This window comes from Pagrus major, chromosome 18 (assembly GCF_040436345.1).
Source record: "Pagrus major chromosome 18, Pma_NU_1.0".
Lineage (NCBI taxonomy): Eukaryota > Metazoa > Chordata > Actinopteri > Spariformes > Sparidae > Pagrus > Pagrus major.
In genome coordinates this window covers 8,592,265-8,608,018 of record NC_133232.1, presented here as the reverse complement: position 1 = coordinate 8,608,018, position 15,754 = coordinate 8,592,265, and the positions used below count along the sequence as shown (strand labels likewise).

The 15,754-nt window shown below is 40.2% G+C and overlaps 1 protein-coding gene across 1 annotated transcript in view; it reads left to right on the top strand.

Moving 5' to 3' along the window:
• Window positions 1-14,376: 14,376 nt before the first annotated feature.
• Window positions 14,377-15,754, top strand: part of ppargc1b (peroxisome proliferator-activated receptor gamma, coactivator 1 beta) — a 98,059-nt gene continuing 96,681 nt past the window's right edge. The window contains exon 1 of the mRNA XM_073486935.1: window positions 14,377-14,484. Within this exon, the coding sequence (XP_073343036.1) occupies window positions 14,404-14,484 (81 nt within the window). The 5' untranslated portion in view covers window positions 14,377-14,403. The remainder of the gene's footprint in view (window positions 14,485-15,754) is intronic.

Below are 15,754 nucleotides of genomic sequence, written 5' to 3'. Positions count from 1 at the left end.
AGCCCGCCATTTGCCTCAGTGCCTGAACTCACCAAAACTAGATACCATTAAATGTACAATAAGTATTTCTGCTGCTATGGGGTCTCTCAACAGCCGGCTGGAGCTGCTCAGAGTCAGCCAGCTCTTGAGGAGAGAGTTGGGTGCAGAGCCAGAACTTCTGAAGGAATAAACAACAATTTTTCTCTGATCTGAAGCTGTTTACCGACAGGAGGAAAGCTCTGAGATGACTGTTTAACCTTTGAGAGTAAAAAGTGGATTTATCTTCACTCCTGTTTATCAATCTGACTGTAGCAGTGATCCACAGAGGTGACTTCTGTCGTCGAGTGTTTATGTATTGCAATGTTGAAATTTACTTTACTCTGCTTAATAAAGCATTGTTAGTTGTTACTCTCCTGTAAACTGTAATAGCACATATACATGTAATATATACATGTAGTATATATTAGCTCATATCATATTTTTTACATTACATAGGGTTGGGCGGTAATAAGGTAATAAGGTATACCACGGTATCCAAAAATAGCAACGGTATCATTTTCATTACCGTCAATAAAAAAAAATGAGAGCGATTCAGTGCGCAAATTGATGCGCAAATGCACCTTTCTTGACCCTCGATACCGCGGGGGATGTGAGGATGACGACTCCGCGTTGGCTGAAACAAGAGCCGCGTTAGAGGCAGAGATGGTGGCACTGGAGGGCCAGGCAGCAGCAGACCCAGTGTCCAGCAGAGTGGAGGAGCGGGAAGTGCAACCCAGACCACCAAAAAAAAAGATGACACTGGGTAGCCTCCTTCAGAGAAAAGCTGTTGCGTCGGCAGGTCCAGTCGGCACCCAAGAGGAGCGAGCAGGAGCAGAAACAATTGCTTATTGTCGCGAACCAGTTCAGGGAGATGAAAATCCGCTTCTTTGGTGGAAAAGTGACGGAGCGAAGCGGTTCCCTTTGATGTCGAGGGTAGCCCGTAAATACTTGTGTATTTGTGCGACAAGCTCTCCGTCAGAGCGTCTTTTCAGCACCGCGGGTCATGTAGTAAATCCGCTGCGTGCCCAGCTGAAGCCGGAGAAAGTTAACATGTTGGTTTTTCTGGCGAAAAACCTTGATGTGGACTCGGAGCATAGGATGCTGCTATAGTTAGTTTTTTCCATTTTCAGGGAGTAGGCTAGCGTGTTCTGCGACAACAGTGGACTTTTAACTTTTCAAACTGAAGGTACACTACTAAAATAAACCAAAAAGCAGCATTTCCCATTCTCAGGATTGTTCCCATTTTCGGTTATGCCTTGTTATTTATTGTTCTGTTTTTATTTAATACGTAGCCTAGAGCAGAGCTGTGCTATTAATTTATTTTTTCATAGGTTCTAAAAATAGGCTAAACCAAACACTGCACCCATTGCAGTGTCAGGATACCTTGTAAATTTTCATTCTGCCTGTGTTATTATTGTTACTTTTTTATTATTTGATCGGCCAATAAGTAGGCTGCTGGATGATAGGTCCGTGTTGTGTCTTACTGCACTGTAAGTGGATTTAAGCCCGTTATACTATTTGATATTTTATTCACTGCTGCATTTGCACTTTTTAAATATTTGTTAATAAAAGTTGTTAATGTTATACATGGATTGTTGTTATTTTTCAATATTCTTAGCCCTATATAATGCTTGTTATTCTGTTTCTGAACATATAAGCGCAAGCCGGCATTTTTATGGCAACCGCAGCTCCGGAGCCGCATCGCTCTTTTATTCGCTCCTTGCGGTTTGGGGAAATAAATTAAAGCTTATTTAATCAAAGTGTAGGCCTATGTTATTTGTGTTCGTTTATTTAAAATTGTAGCTCTAAATTGGAAGATTATAAATTCGAATAGGATCGGCTATTTTAAAAAAAAAAAAAACATTCTGAGGTGAAAAAAAGGAAGGTAAAAACACAACAGTGTGGTGCTGCTGTTTTGAGGTTTTTGTATTGAACACTTATTTAATTTTGAAAGCATAATGTTTTTTGAATACATATATTAAGTCATAGCTTTTATAATATTGAGTTACCAACAACAAATGATTTTCGAGTTGCGGGGGTGGGGGGTGGGGGGGGGGGGGGGGGGGGGGTATATATTACCGTATACCCCGGTAAAATGTGGAGAAGGTATCACGGTATGAAAATTTTGATACCGCCCAACCCTAATATACATTTTCAAAGACTTATGGCATTTCATTTATTTTGAGCATTCATGTAAAATGAATTGAACCAGTAACCTTTACAGTTACTCAGAGCTGAACCGGCTCAGAGCGTCTTGCTGCAGCAGCAGTATGAATATAAGGAAATGCACATCAGCAATGTAATTGAAGCTATAATTGATTCATTTGCCACTGCTTCCTCTATGTACGGCCGCCATCGTAACATGCCATGTTATCATGTTCTACATCTCCTCAGCACCACATCATTGCAATTCAATTACCAATTAAATGGCCATTTCCCTGGTTGTATGTTTCACTCTGCAGGGCTGCAGTTGTCCACCAAGTGTGCATACAACAGCAGGTGAAGGCAGCAGTACACTCATGTGCTGCAAATATTTACAAAAAAAACTAATGTCTGTCACAAAACTTGATTTCTTTCAAGAGAGGTTGTAGGTTTTTCACTTAACTGTGTTTCCTCAGCCTTGAATTAGATTACGTATGACAGAGAATTGTGCAGTCGATTCAATTTTTAGAAACAATGTTTGGTTAATGGACCCAAATTAAATTGTTGTCAGCTGTCACCACACACACACACACACACACACACGCACACACATATCTTCCTCACACACAAGAAAACAATTATTTGAATGTGCTCTCTCATCAAATCAAAGTGCCATGTAAGATCACAGGCCGGAACTAAATTAATTAGATCTGGGACACAAACTGTTGAATCAAGGTGAGGGCTCCATTTCAACCTTCTGATTTCCTAACTGTGACCTTGAGCCAAAAAAGACATTCATGGTCAAAGCGATGAGATGTGCTTAGCCTTATTTTTAAAAACTACAACTCAGACAGTCCTGGTTTTGAACTTAAAGGATGTTCACAGTAGATGGCAAGAAAAAAGGATGCAGGAGAACAAAGAGTTAAAAAGTACACTACGATCAAGTCATGTGTTGATTGCTTTTGGGTTTTCCATGCAACTAGGCTTCTTTTTTTTAATTTCACCACCTGTTAGTTAGTGAAATAAATACATGTTAGCGATCCAAGGACTATAATGACGGAGAGCTTGTACATGCCGGCTCAATAGATCCTGCTGCAGGTTTTGTTTTTGGTTTGTTTTTACAACAGGTGTCTACGTATGATGCCTCATCCATCCATCTGCAGCAGCATCCACATCTTCACCATTTAAATCACTTCAACTGCAAGGAGTGTGAACACAGACAGACATGCTGATATAAATACCAACAATCACACAGTGAGTTATCAATAAGCCAACAGTCTTTGATAGGTCACTGTGTGAGGACATACCCGATAAAAGCTATTTACAGTGTCAGACCCTTCATAAGCATCTTAGGTTGTGATGTAACTTGGAAGAGAGGACTTGGCTTTCACTCCAGATCATCTTGTAAATTATATCACGGATATACACATGAGAAGCCTGCAGGCAGCTGCCTACAGTGTAACACGAAGCGTCTTCATACACCATGGAGCTTTGGAAAAAACATCTGTATCAACAAGTAAATGTTAAAGAGATACCTCATTGACTCTACAGCGGTTAAAGTAAGTAAGTAAGTAGTCTCCTTTTTTGATGTGTGAAGGACTGCAGAGGCAAAGTGCTCGAAACCTTCAAACCCAGTAAATCAGGGAACCTTAAAGTGCTCTTAAAGTTGAAAATTTGGTCTTAGAAAAAGGCAGAGCAAGTAAGAAAGCTTTTATTAAACCCTGGTTTTAACTTCATCTGTTCCTTCTACCCATACAAGTCTTTGATTTAAATGCCTTAGTATTATCAGGTCTGATGGAGGGCCAATCATGGATCAGACTTTTCTCTGACCCATCAAGGCACGGACACAGGACCTTTGCAGGTGTTCTGTGGTGTCTGGTACCAGGACCTGGGCAATGGTTACTTTGAATCCTGTGGGTTGCAGGTTGGGAGCTCCAAGGCCATTCCTAAGCAGTTTTTGCAGTGTGTCAGGGCGCATTGTCCTGCTGGGGGGTCCATGAGGGGGTGTACTTGGTCTGCAATGGTGTTTGGAGGGGTTGTGCATGTCAAGTGGCATCCACATGAATGCAAGGACCCAAGGTTATCACATTTATGTACCCATTCTGTTTATTCGCTCTGTGTTTATGTTCGTTGTTTCTGTTTGTTATCACATTTTTGCACCTATTCCGTTTTTTTTTTTGTGCTCTCGACATCATTGAAAATGAGGGCTTGCCCTCAATGATTTTTCGAGATTTAAATAAAGGTTGAATGAGAAGGCTTCGCAGTAGAGCATTGCATTGTATTAAAATGATGTTATTCACTCTACCTGTCAGTGGTTTTGATGTTGTATCCGATTGGTGTGATAAGTATCTAAGTAAAGTGTGGTCCACACATACGCAGCATAGCTCCAATCCAATGGATGCACGAATATGAGTGGACAAACACACATGATACGCTAAGCTAAGTAGTGCAAAGGTCAAGGTCAGCCAGCTGGCGGAGTGACTGCCTGAGTGAAACCAACAAGCCAAAGAATGATTGAGTGACGAAGCGACTGTGAGTAAGGAAATTGCTGAACAAGCGTAAGCACAAGTGAACACACCACACAGCATGAATTAATACCTGTATCACTCAGATTCACTCTGCACAGAATTTTTCCTGCAGCCTTTCACCAGATTGGCCAACCAAGTAATGAAATTCCCCAGTTACATGTCAATGATCCCCACTGCCTTGAATTAAACACTGCCATAAATCAGAGCGCTGTTGATTCAGTAACGTCCTCCGAAAGATGCCTTTAAGGATGAGAAATGTAAAGTGATTCATTTTAAGGACCCCATCGCTAAATATAACACAGGGAGAGGCAGTCTGCCAGCTAATGTTGGTTTTTGCATCAATACTGTTTAAAATGGAAGTCCTCAACACATAATCACAAGAGGAAACTGCCCTTTGCTTGATATTCTTCTTCTGATTTGAATATCTGCCCAAAACTTCCCCCCAAATTTCCATATCTGGATTTCTATTTACATTTCTGACATTCTCCCTCAGAGGTGTCATTCACATCAGTTCATCTTCTAATAATCAAAGCTCGATTACAGTGTCACAAATGTCTGTGACTGTAGAGTCATTAGTACTGTTTACTGTGATTTATTAGGTCTTAATGGAAATATTTAATACTGTAAGTGTTACACTGGTGCACACATCACATATTTTATTAGCCTATTTCACAGTAAAATGTGTTTCATTGGCTCCACTCTGAAGCTGCTCTGCTGGCTCAGTGGTAGCATGGCTGACTGTCGTTAGTGTGTCTGGCTGGCTGACTGTTTGGCTTTCTGACAGACTGCCTGTCTGTCCTATTCAAGCTTAGAAGTACCTGCATCCTTTATTTACTGTAAGTAATGACATATTTTGCAATAAGACAATGGAAGAATTTACCTGTATTTAAAATTTTACTGTTAAAGACATAAAACAACATTAAAAAAAACATACAAAACACACAATGTACTCAATAGTGAAAATCAAATTGATCCTTCATGTGAATAGAGTCTGCTTACCATTTGACACGTTATTCAGAATTTTAATGTTGCTTGTAGTTCATGTATTTGGTCCGGTTACAAAGAAATGCATCATATTTCATAAGCTTATCAGATGTCTTAAATCGATAGTAACTACCAGAATGGGGGACTCAAGTCACATGACAAGACTCAAGTGAGACTCGCGCGGCAAATTTAAGGACTGGAGACCTGACTAACATGGATAAACGCCTCGACTTGACTTTGACTCGGTCATACCTTGAGACTTGAGACAGTTGTCTTGAAAGGATTTGACCTTTAGATATTGAGTTATGTTTGGCTTTTGAAACATGAATGGATGACTTCTAGTGCAAAAGGCACAAACCTGGCAACCTGCCTGGACCAGCAGACCAGCAGAGGCCAAGACACGAGGGGGCTAGTCCAAAAATAAAAAAAATTGGCCTCAAGGATTATGTTGTCAATGATAGTAATAGAAAAAGAGCAGAGGTATACAAGGTCTGCAGCTTGATCAGTGACACGACCACCACTTTATCCGTCACTCCAAAACGCACAAAGAAAGGTATGTGGATGCGTCTTTTTAGCTAAACTACTGGCAAATGTTAGCGAGGTGTAAGCAGGCTGCAACAGTTTCGGTTCATGTTAGTAAAACTCAACATCACAGCAGCTCTGCCTCCAGGTTGTTGAGGTTCATTTTTATTGCCGCAAGATATTTTCTGTTGTGTCACAGCTCGCCACTCCGTTTCCATCTCATTCAAGACAGCTTTTTTTAAATTATTGGAAGCAGCACAAGCCTTCCAGATGGTTTCCAATAATAGTTTATTGTATTGTATTGTATTGATCTGTTGTCACAAGAAGGTTTGGACCATATTCAACCTGTCCAGCTTGAAGAAAATATAAAAGTTCAAGTGCAGTTTTCAACCAACAGTGGCACTTTGAAAGTGTACTGTGAGTGAGAACTCGGCCATAGTGCAATGGCATTTACATGACATTACATCGTGCTCTTTAGAAGGTGAACTCCCTCTAATTTTGACATTCAGTGAGCTCCCCCAGTGACCCACTTTGGAAAACTCTACTTTGCAAGAAAGATACAGTATCTCATAATAATATATAGACTTGCTAGCACTGGCTGAGCTCATCCATGATTCAAAGGGGACAAAATCTTTGTGATCATAGGAATGATGAATGAATTTGACCTGCTGCATCTCTTTAAAAAAACATTGATCAGTCATGAAGCAGATTCTGCAAACCAAAGAAACATTAAAACTGGTACGTGTCATTTCTACACTACATTACATGTATAAGACCTTGTTTACATGGCAGGAGGTAGAGGGGATTGTGGTGGTGTTACAGCTAGGAAAGAAGGTGGCAAAACTACAGACCACTGTTTAAGCCTGCGTTTCAATATTTAAGTGTGAAACCACTGGGTGTTTTTAACAAGACGTCGTTGAAATGTTGCAACATAAAGACTCAAAATATCTGGGATTTGTAGAAATGTACTTTGCTAACATTACAAGTAATCAAGTATTTTAATTGGAAAAAAGACAATTAGATGAAACAGTTCTTTTTGCTAAATCACCATAAGTGGGAAGCCGCGAACGCTGGAATGTCCAATTATTCCTGAAGTAATCTGAGGTCATCCTGACTGTTGCATGTGGGCAGAGTTCAGAAGCTCACTGTTCACAGCAGAGTTATTTGTTGATGAGCACAAATGAAAGCGGGGAGGTAAGCTGAGGATGTAACCTGGAACATGAGTGGAATGTCCACTTCGATGATATACTGTACTTGTCCCTAAGACCACCTGACACATACCGGCCTCACTCAGAAGCGGTCTGACTTTAGATCACCGCCTTCTGTGTGGACGGGTTGACCGCGCCCTGAGGACTAAACATTATTGAAATGTCAACCTGGATGGTCTGGATGTTGCTAAGACACACATCTCAGCTTACAGTTTAGAGACGTGGATTGTTTTTAGTGTTAGTGTTGGTCTGCTGCAGCTCAGTGTGATATACTGAGCCACTAACGCTGCCTCCCTTTCTGCAGCTTATAGCCTGTTTGTCATCTTGAGTGGACTTTTCTTTTGGGTTGAGATATTTGTTTTGTAAGCCCCCCGCGGCATTTTCCCCGTCTCTGTGGCACATTTTGTGTTTCTTCTCTTTCTTCTTTTATTTTTTATTGTTTTTACACAGAGATAACTAAATATAAAAAGAGCACAGAGTTGTTTGTGATTGGGAGATGTTTCCCAAAGGAGTTAGTATTCTTAAAAGACAACTTAGTTCAGAGTGTATATTATAAAAAGCAAACTCCTCTTCTTGTTCTGTTAGGTTAAGTCTTTCTTCATCAATACTCTCATCAACACTCATCTCCCCTCTGACCTTTAACCTATTAGTTTCCTGGGACACTGACCATTAAGAAGGTTATTCCGCTGCTGACCTTGCTGGCAGTCCTTCTGGACCAAAGGGCTGGCTGAATGCCTAAAATGTAAATATAAAATGAAGTAACATAAGAAGAGAACATCACTGGAACCCAACTCGGAACAGTTTGTTAGCATTCCAGTAATGTTGGCTGCTTCTTCTGAGTCCACCACCGACCAGACAGCATGCAAACAGAGCAGGGTGGTGAATTATGGTAACACTGCTGTTTATGACTCGTACAACATGTAACTATTTCAGTTCCAGGCATAATTTTACATAATTGTATGTTTTTTCTGTTTCATGTTGCATACCTTATGCTTGTTTTTTGATCCTATGGTTGCTTGTTTTTGCTTATTTGTGTGAATTACTTGACTCGTGTATGGAGGAGAGTTTCTTTCTATTGGCCTCGAGAGGTTTTCTAAGTCTCAACTGCACAATTTGCTTCACCTCTTTCGTTGCTGTGTTTCTGCTTCTTTGATCTACTGTGCAAACAAATAAGTAAATAATTAAACGAATAAAAGGTTATCACTTACACAACAAATATTAATGTGATACATCCGACCCAAACCTGTTTGGGACCTGTCAGGACCTGTGGGCCAGGTTCTGACAATAATGTAGAAATGATATCTGGGATTAGGTGGAGTTCAGTCATATCAAGGTGCTGTTAGGTTACTCAGTGAAAATATAGTGAAAAAAAATAAAAACAATAGTGTAAAAATAAGTGATACATGATAATAAATGATAACTGATTATGAATGATGGACTGACTGTCTGTCTTGGGGCTACATATTGTGTATAAGTGCTGGGATTTGTTGTTTATGTGTTAGTCAAATGCAACACAGAGTCTTCTGTTACTTTCCAGGCGGGAAACATTCATGTGGGACTCTGCATGACAGGATAAAACAAACTCAGCATGCCTCTCGAGTGTGGATCAGGCTTGGTTACTACTCTGTCAGACTCGATCAAGTTCAGACATCCTAGTATCGAATATAAAATATACCTGTATGTTTCAAAACTAATTAAAGTTCTATGTATCAAAAACTAATTTTCTGTCAATAAATGTACTGAAGTATGAAAAGAACAAGTCAAAACTAAATTATACATATGTTGTTATATATTGCATTCTTGGGGTCAATTATCAGATTTGTTTTTTTAACAGAATCAATGTTTATTTTTCAATTGCTGATAAAATTAATGCAAATAATGCAAATAACTAGTAACTAGTAAGTTATCAAATAATTGTAGTGGAGTAAAAAGTACAAAATTTGCCTCTAAAATGTAATGGAGTAGAAGTTAAAAGTAGCTGAAAATGGAAACATTGAAGTAAAGTACAAGAACCTCAAAAATGTCCTTAAGTGCAGTACTTGAGTAAATGTATTTAGTTACATCTTACTGTACATGTTGTATATCGCTAAATAGATTAAAAAGAGTTGTGGTAGGATGGTCTCTGTGGTTTAAAGCAGATATTTATCCAATACACCATGCAGAGTCCTTTCATTATTCTTGTTGCACTTCCATCAAGTTGGTGAACTTCTGAGATATGAAACAAAAAATTAGTTAAAAAATTGTCACGAAAACTTGTCAAATGTTCAAGCAACAGAGACCCTAACTCATTGAACACCAATGTCATGCTGAGTTGGCATGATTTGCAGTATTTTGAAGGTACAAGACAAAAGTAATATGATATGTTGTGTATTGTGTAATGATTGAGAAATAACTGACATTAGTGGTTGGATTTACAGTGTGTGTTGGGTTGCACAACAGCCACCAGAAGACATTTACTCATAACAAAATCTGCGTTGAAACTGCATTGCATTCTGGTCTATTTCCTGCTGCTGCATGTTGTAGGATTTGATTACTATGCTTTGTCTACGAGTGACTTCTCTCTGTGTGATCGTTAAATATTGGTGAGGAATGGCAAAAATGTATCTTTGATTCTGAGGGAATGATCCAAAGATCAGCTGTTAACCTCTGATAACATGTTGTGCAGTCAAACTTCAGATTAACTGTTGGAAAAATCTGGACATTGAATAACATTTGACTCCTCAGTTCTTCATGCAATGACAACAAACAGCAGACAACTAAATCAAGACAGGGATACTTAGAAATCTCTATTCAATAGCTGTTTCTCAGCAGTGTTTAAGAGTCTAAGGGAGGGATTATTTCCTGTATTGTACATTTATATTTGACTAGGAGATCTAGGTGTGGTTTAAGATACTTTATGATCAGGCTTGACTCATGAGGCTTAACGGTTATTTCATGTACCTTTTGATTGCTACAGTGTGACAGGTATAAAAACAAGAAGGGATCCACAGTGATGCTTTTTAATTAGAGCTGCTGATACCTGAAAATGTAAATCTTTAATGAATGCAGTCATCAAGAGGAAGGGGAGGATGAGGTCTCCATTATTAAATGACACAGACACACAGACAGTATAAATATATGCACCGACATTTCCTTTTTTTTCTCTCTTGGTTTCTCATAAACACTTCCTCTTTGAACAGAAATATGCAAAAAACATACTCACATTACTAGTATTTCTATACTTGTGAGGACCTTCATCTACAAAAATGTCCGCCTTAGCTCTTAATCTGAAGCTCAACCATCAAAGTTATATTCCTAACACTACCCAGTACCTCATTAACAAAGAATAATTAGTGTGTTTCTCTTGATTTTAAAGTTAAAATGACGTCTGACAAGGCAAGAAACAAGTGGTTGCAAACAAGTCAAAACTTTAGCCAAAAATATTTAAATCTATTTGGATATTTAGATCTATTTGGAGGTAAAACTGAGCTTGAGTGCGCCTAAAGTTTCGGTAACAGTCTTTGAACACCAGCCCAGTTATCAGAATAGACCGTTGACAGTTAATGTTTCTCCAAACCACGGATAGGTTCACAGTCGTATGTGTCAGATGCTACGTAACATATTGATATTTCCACAATACATGTTGATTACCTGACTTTCATATCTGGAGGCACTGGGGATGTTGCTGGAATTACAGGCAAGATTTTGCAATTCCAGCCGCATTTGTGGTGACAAAAATAAGTAATTTAAGCGAAAACACAATGTTTTCCTAACCCTAACCAAGTGTTTTCTGTGCCTAAACCTAACCAGAGCATTAGAACAGTGTTGTCATAAGATACAATTAAAAATAGATCCTAAAGAAACAGAAATTTGCAACACGAACAAATGTGCAGTTACAGCATAACCGTAGTTTGAAAGGTTAATTACACACGTTAATTCTGCAATGGGGTTGTTCATTACACAGGAACACCAAGTAGTATTAGAAGTACTGTACAGGTCAATGTGGATGTTGGTCTGTAGACTGTGTGTGTTGTGTTTTCAACAAACAGTTTTGGAAATTACTTTTCACCTTTGTTTCCAGAGAGGACTGATGATCGAAACTACAAAAATTAGACAGAACATTGAAATAAGAAGGGAAGAAAATGTTCCAAAAACTGTCCTCTCAAGTTTTACAACGCATTGGTCCTGACAAAGATAGAAGTACAAGGGTACACACACACACACACACACACACATACACACATAGTGTTAAGGTCAGCGTTGTCAGGCAGCCTTCTGAAGGCATTGCAAAGCTGTTATGACCATCACCTGCCTCAGACAGTTAACCTTTTCCTGACTCACACACATACAGGCAGAGAACCTCTGTGCTGCAATGCAGTGATAACTTTACAATCATCAGTTTCTGTTAGTGTGTTTGTCCTAATGCTCGACTTTCCTTTTGGTTTAAATCAGCTGCCTGTGGAAACTCATAATGCAACGTAACAGCACAGAGTGCCATTAAGTTGTCATAAAATCTTACATTAGGTTGAAAGTCTAGATTGCATCACGGAATAATCTGTGTGCGTGATGTAATATTGTGATATTCTGGAATTCATTTTTAAGAATATTTTAATAGTGCCACATAAAATAAATACCAAACTGTATGGCCCCATTCAGATATAACATATCTTCAAGTGTGTTATCCTGATTGATACGTGATGTGATGCTGACACACCGACTGTCTGCTCACTCACTCTTACTCTCAAATGCAGCAGTTTTCTTGCAAACTGCATGACTCGCTGACATGAAACTGATCAAATAAAGTTATTGTTATAGTCAAAATGTTTCTGTGTAAATCAAATGTTTTATTTAAACCAGACAGGCAGCAATGAAATAATCCAAACACCCGGTGTAAACATGTTGCAACTGCTGCAGCTACTTGCACATACATTTGTCTGCTTTCAGGTTTTATGACATTTATAGAAGCACCATGAGCAGCCAGTAGTGAAAAAACTGTTTCGATTTGGGGAAAAAAAAAACACTGTAAATCACAGCACCTTTTTCTCAGGCCTTCATTTCCAAAATATACAAGTTTTACATTAGTGGCTGTGACTGTCCGGGCTGCGTCTCCAACAGAAACCCAATAAAATAAAATTAAGAAAACAGCATCAGTGTTGTAATGGCATCAACTCTGCTGGCTAAATGATTGACAGAAGTTGGTTTTGTAGTTGCCCGGCAACAGCTAACACTCATGTCTGAGCTGACTTCCCAAAACAAAGGCAGAGTGGCTCAACAGGAATTTTCAAGCATATAAAGTGAGTCCTGACTTTGTGATAATTACTGAAGTTGCTCTGGTTAAAAACAGCTTCCAACGAGAGAACAACATTTTATTACCATTAAATCCACAGATGTGGAGAGAGGACTATACACCTGTGAACAGTGCTTGTAATGGCCCAGTACTCACCAACACATTGTACAGACACTGGCACATTTTACTCTGACTTTTTCTCACATGTCTCACAAGATGCTTTATATCAGGTTCTCTTGATTCATAATAACCAGGGGGCAATACGTGACACTTACGTTTTCATTCTTGCTTGCCTGCTTTTCTCTGTCGGTGCTTGAGGTGCTTTATTTGTTTGACACACTGAAAGTAAAGACAGGATTTCCCTGGTGCTCCTGGTGGCCTGTCTGACTGTCCCAGTGGCAGCTCTGTGGGCCACTGTCAAGGACGTTTCATTAAAATCTGGACACAGTGTTGGAGACCGAGCCCCGTTCAACTATGAAAGCTGCTCAGAGGTGTGTGAAGCCAGTAAACCTCGATTTGCCTGGTATGAAAATAGAGACTAGAGACTTCTGCTGACTGAGCCGGCTAACTTCCGGTTTTAGCACCCAACTAACTTGAATGGGTATAAAATGATTTAATCGTTCGACTCTTCTAGACTTCACAAATGTTATTGGACCAAATGGATCAAATTCTGACGGTAAAACGAGTCATTTTGTGAGGGTTGTGACAATAAATATATCCACCGTTTTACAGATGCTTCTTACGATGTAATTACATTTGGCCGCTATAAAAACTGGCTTCAAAGCCTGCCGCTCTTCCTGGGGGCGTGGCCACTTTGAGCAAATAAGGGAAGAACCAACATTTATTTTTTTTTCCACTTCAGGCGCTGCCTATGAATTCAGTCATCAGACGGCAACATGACCCGAAATGTAGCCTTTGCTCGAATTTTTTCAATGTGAGCTACAGGATGATACGTGGTGGGGAGATGTGCTGCGTTGCTTTCTTGGCCCGCAAAGGATCCGAAAGTCCTTACATGGATGTAAACAACACTGAGGCTACAATAGATTGGTGATTTTCTCTCAAAATGGCTCTTTTTTCATGACGTCATGGATACGACAACAACAAAAAAATAAAATGGATGCAAAATCATGATTTAAGGGGAGACAGGACAGGTGAAAACACCATTTTTTCATGTACCGTTTGCACTCAGTTTCAAGCCTTTGGCGCTGTTTTACCCCCATAGCATGTCCAAAATACACATTTAGGTGTTTAATCCAGTTCAGATGTCTGTCCCGGACATTTGAGCACATTAGAGCATGTTCGGCAGAATGAATTGCATATTTAATCCTAAAATATCAGAAAACTCACATCAGTTCTGGTTTATTTTTATCTCTTAAATATCTTGTAAATGTCCCTTTAAAATCTATCTATCTATCTATCTATCTATCTATCTATCTATCTATCTATCTATCTATCTATCTATCTATCTATCTATCCTTTAGTGGCAGTAATGTTCCTTTAATCCAATCCCTATCAAATTTAATTAATCCTCATTTCCTTATGAGACCCCCAGGAGTCTCTGTATTGACCCCTGGAGGTCCCCAGACCCCACTTTGGAGAACCGCGTGTCTTTTTATGTCCCGGTTTGTTTCTGTGTGTAAACAGATGCGCCCCCTGCAGGCAACCTTCCCCCACTGCTGCTCCTCCTCCTCCTATACTCCGCTCTCTGACTCCACGGCTCCTCATTCACTAGAAGATGGCGGACTGCGCTCCACTATTAGATGAGGAACTCTCGTCCTTTGTCTTCAGTTACCTGACAGAAAACTCCGGCAGCCAGGTAAGACCCCGGCCTCTTTGGATACACGGAACCTTGGGCTATCCACACCGGGGGGCGTCTGGGCGCGTCGCCGGCCGTGGCGCACGCAATGCCCGGCTGATGCGAGGCTCTCGCCCGGCTTGTCAGCAGCATCTCCATGGCTCAGCGCGACCCGGTGTCTCGGTCTGCGTGCATGTGTGTATGTGTGAATGTCTACTATGTCTTGACGTCTGGCTTTCACGTGTTTTTTGGAGGAAATGTCATCAGCCATGGGCAGTGAGGGAATCTGACGGATTAAAACGAATATATTTATTAGTGTCGGTGCTGGAAGCGGAGAGCAGCCGGTGTGTTGCTGCTCCGGGAGGATTATTTGGTATGCAGAGGGGCGCTTTGGAAACTTTTGACGCAATCTTGAGGGAAGTTTTAATTTCAGTGCTGGAGACTTGGACACGTGGTGCGCCTTTGAACGCATGGACTTAGCCTGAGGACTATTATGATATTGTGACATTATGATAGTAATCCACCGGCTTCAGGACTGCGTGGTTTTAAAAGTTGTGCAGAGAAAAGACACACTTGTGTGTCCTTTTGCTGATGCATTACTCGGCCGGTTGGATGTCATTGTTTTATGTATTTCTCTCGTAGAATCGAAGCGGATGTTTAATACGTGTGACTTTAATGAGTCTGTTTGCGGAAGCTCTGCAATACATCAGTGCTGTGTAATGTTATTTATCCACTCCATTATAAGCTGCTTGCCACAGCACGGTGAGCTTAACCGGGGATCTCTGTGCTGGATATCTGCAAGGCTGAAGCTCGGTGCGCTTCAAAGTTGTGCAACTCCCATCGACGATTCCTGTAATATCATCTTAATTGCTCAATTTAACAGACGATGTTCTGCAAAGGCAAATGATTGGAGAGGAGACAGCGGGTCTCAGTCAGCTGAGAAAGTTGGTGCAGTTTTGCGTTTTCATAATCGTTTGCGTAATCGTTAGGCAGCGGTTACAAAACGTTTGTCTGGTTCACACGGTTGTTTGATTTGGCGAATGGAAAACATCGCATCCTTGGCCTGAATGGCCGAAGGGATGATAGTTTGTCAACCCTCGGTGTTGCTGTGGGGTGGCAGGGAAGTGATTTTTGCACGGAATTTCAAGAAAGCGCCGAGACGCCAAACTGCATTAGGGAATCTCTGCAATTCAAGGATTCCTTGCTCATGAGCAATCATGCATCACCTAAAACCTGAATTATTTATTTTCAATGAACGGATAGGATCTTTAATTGAATTCGGCACACACCC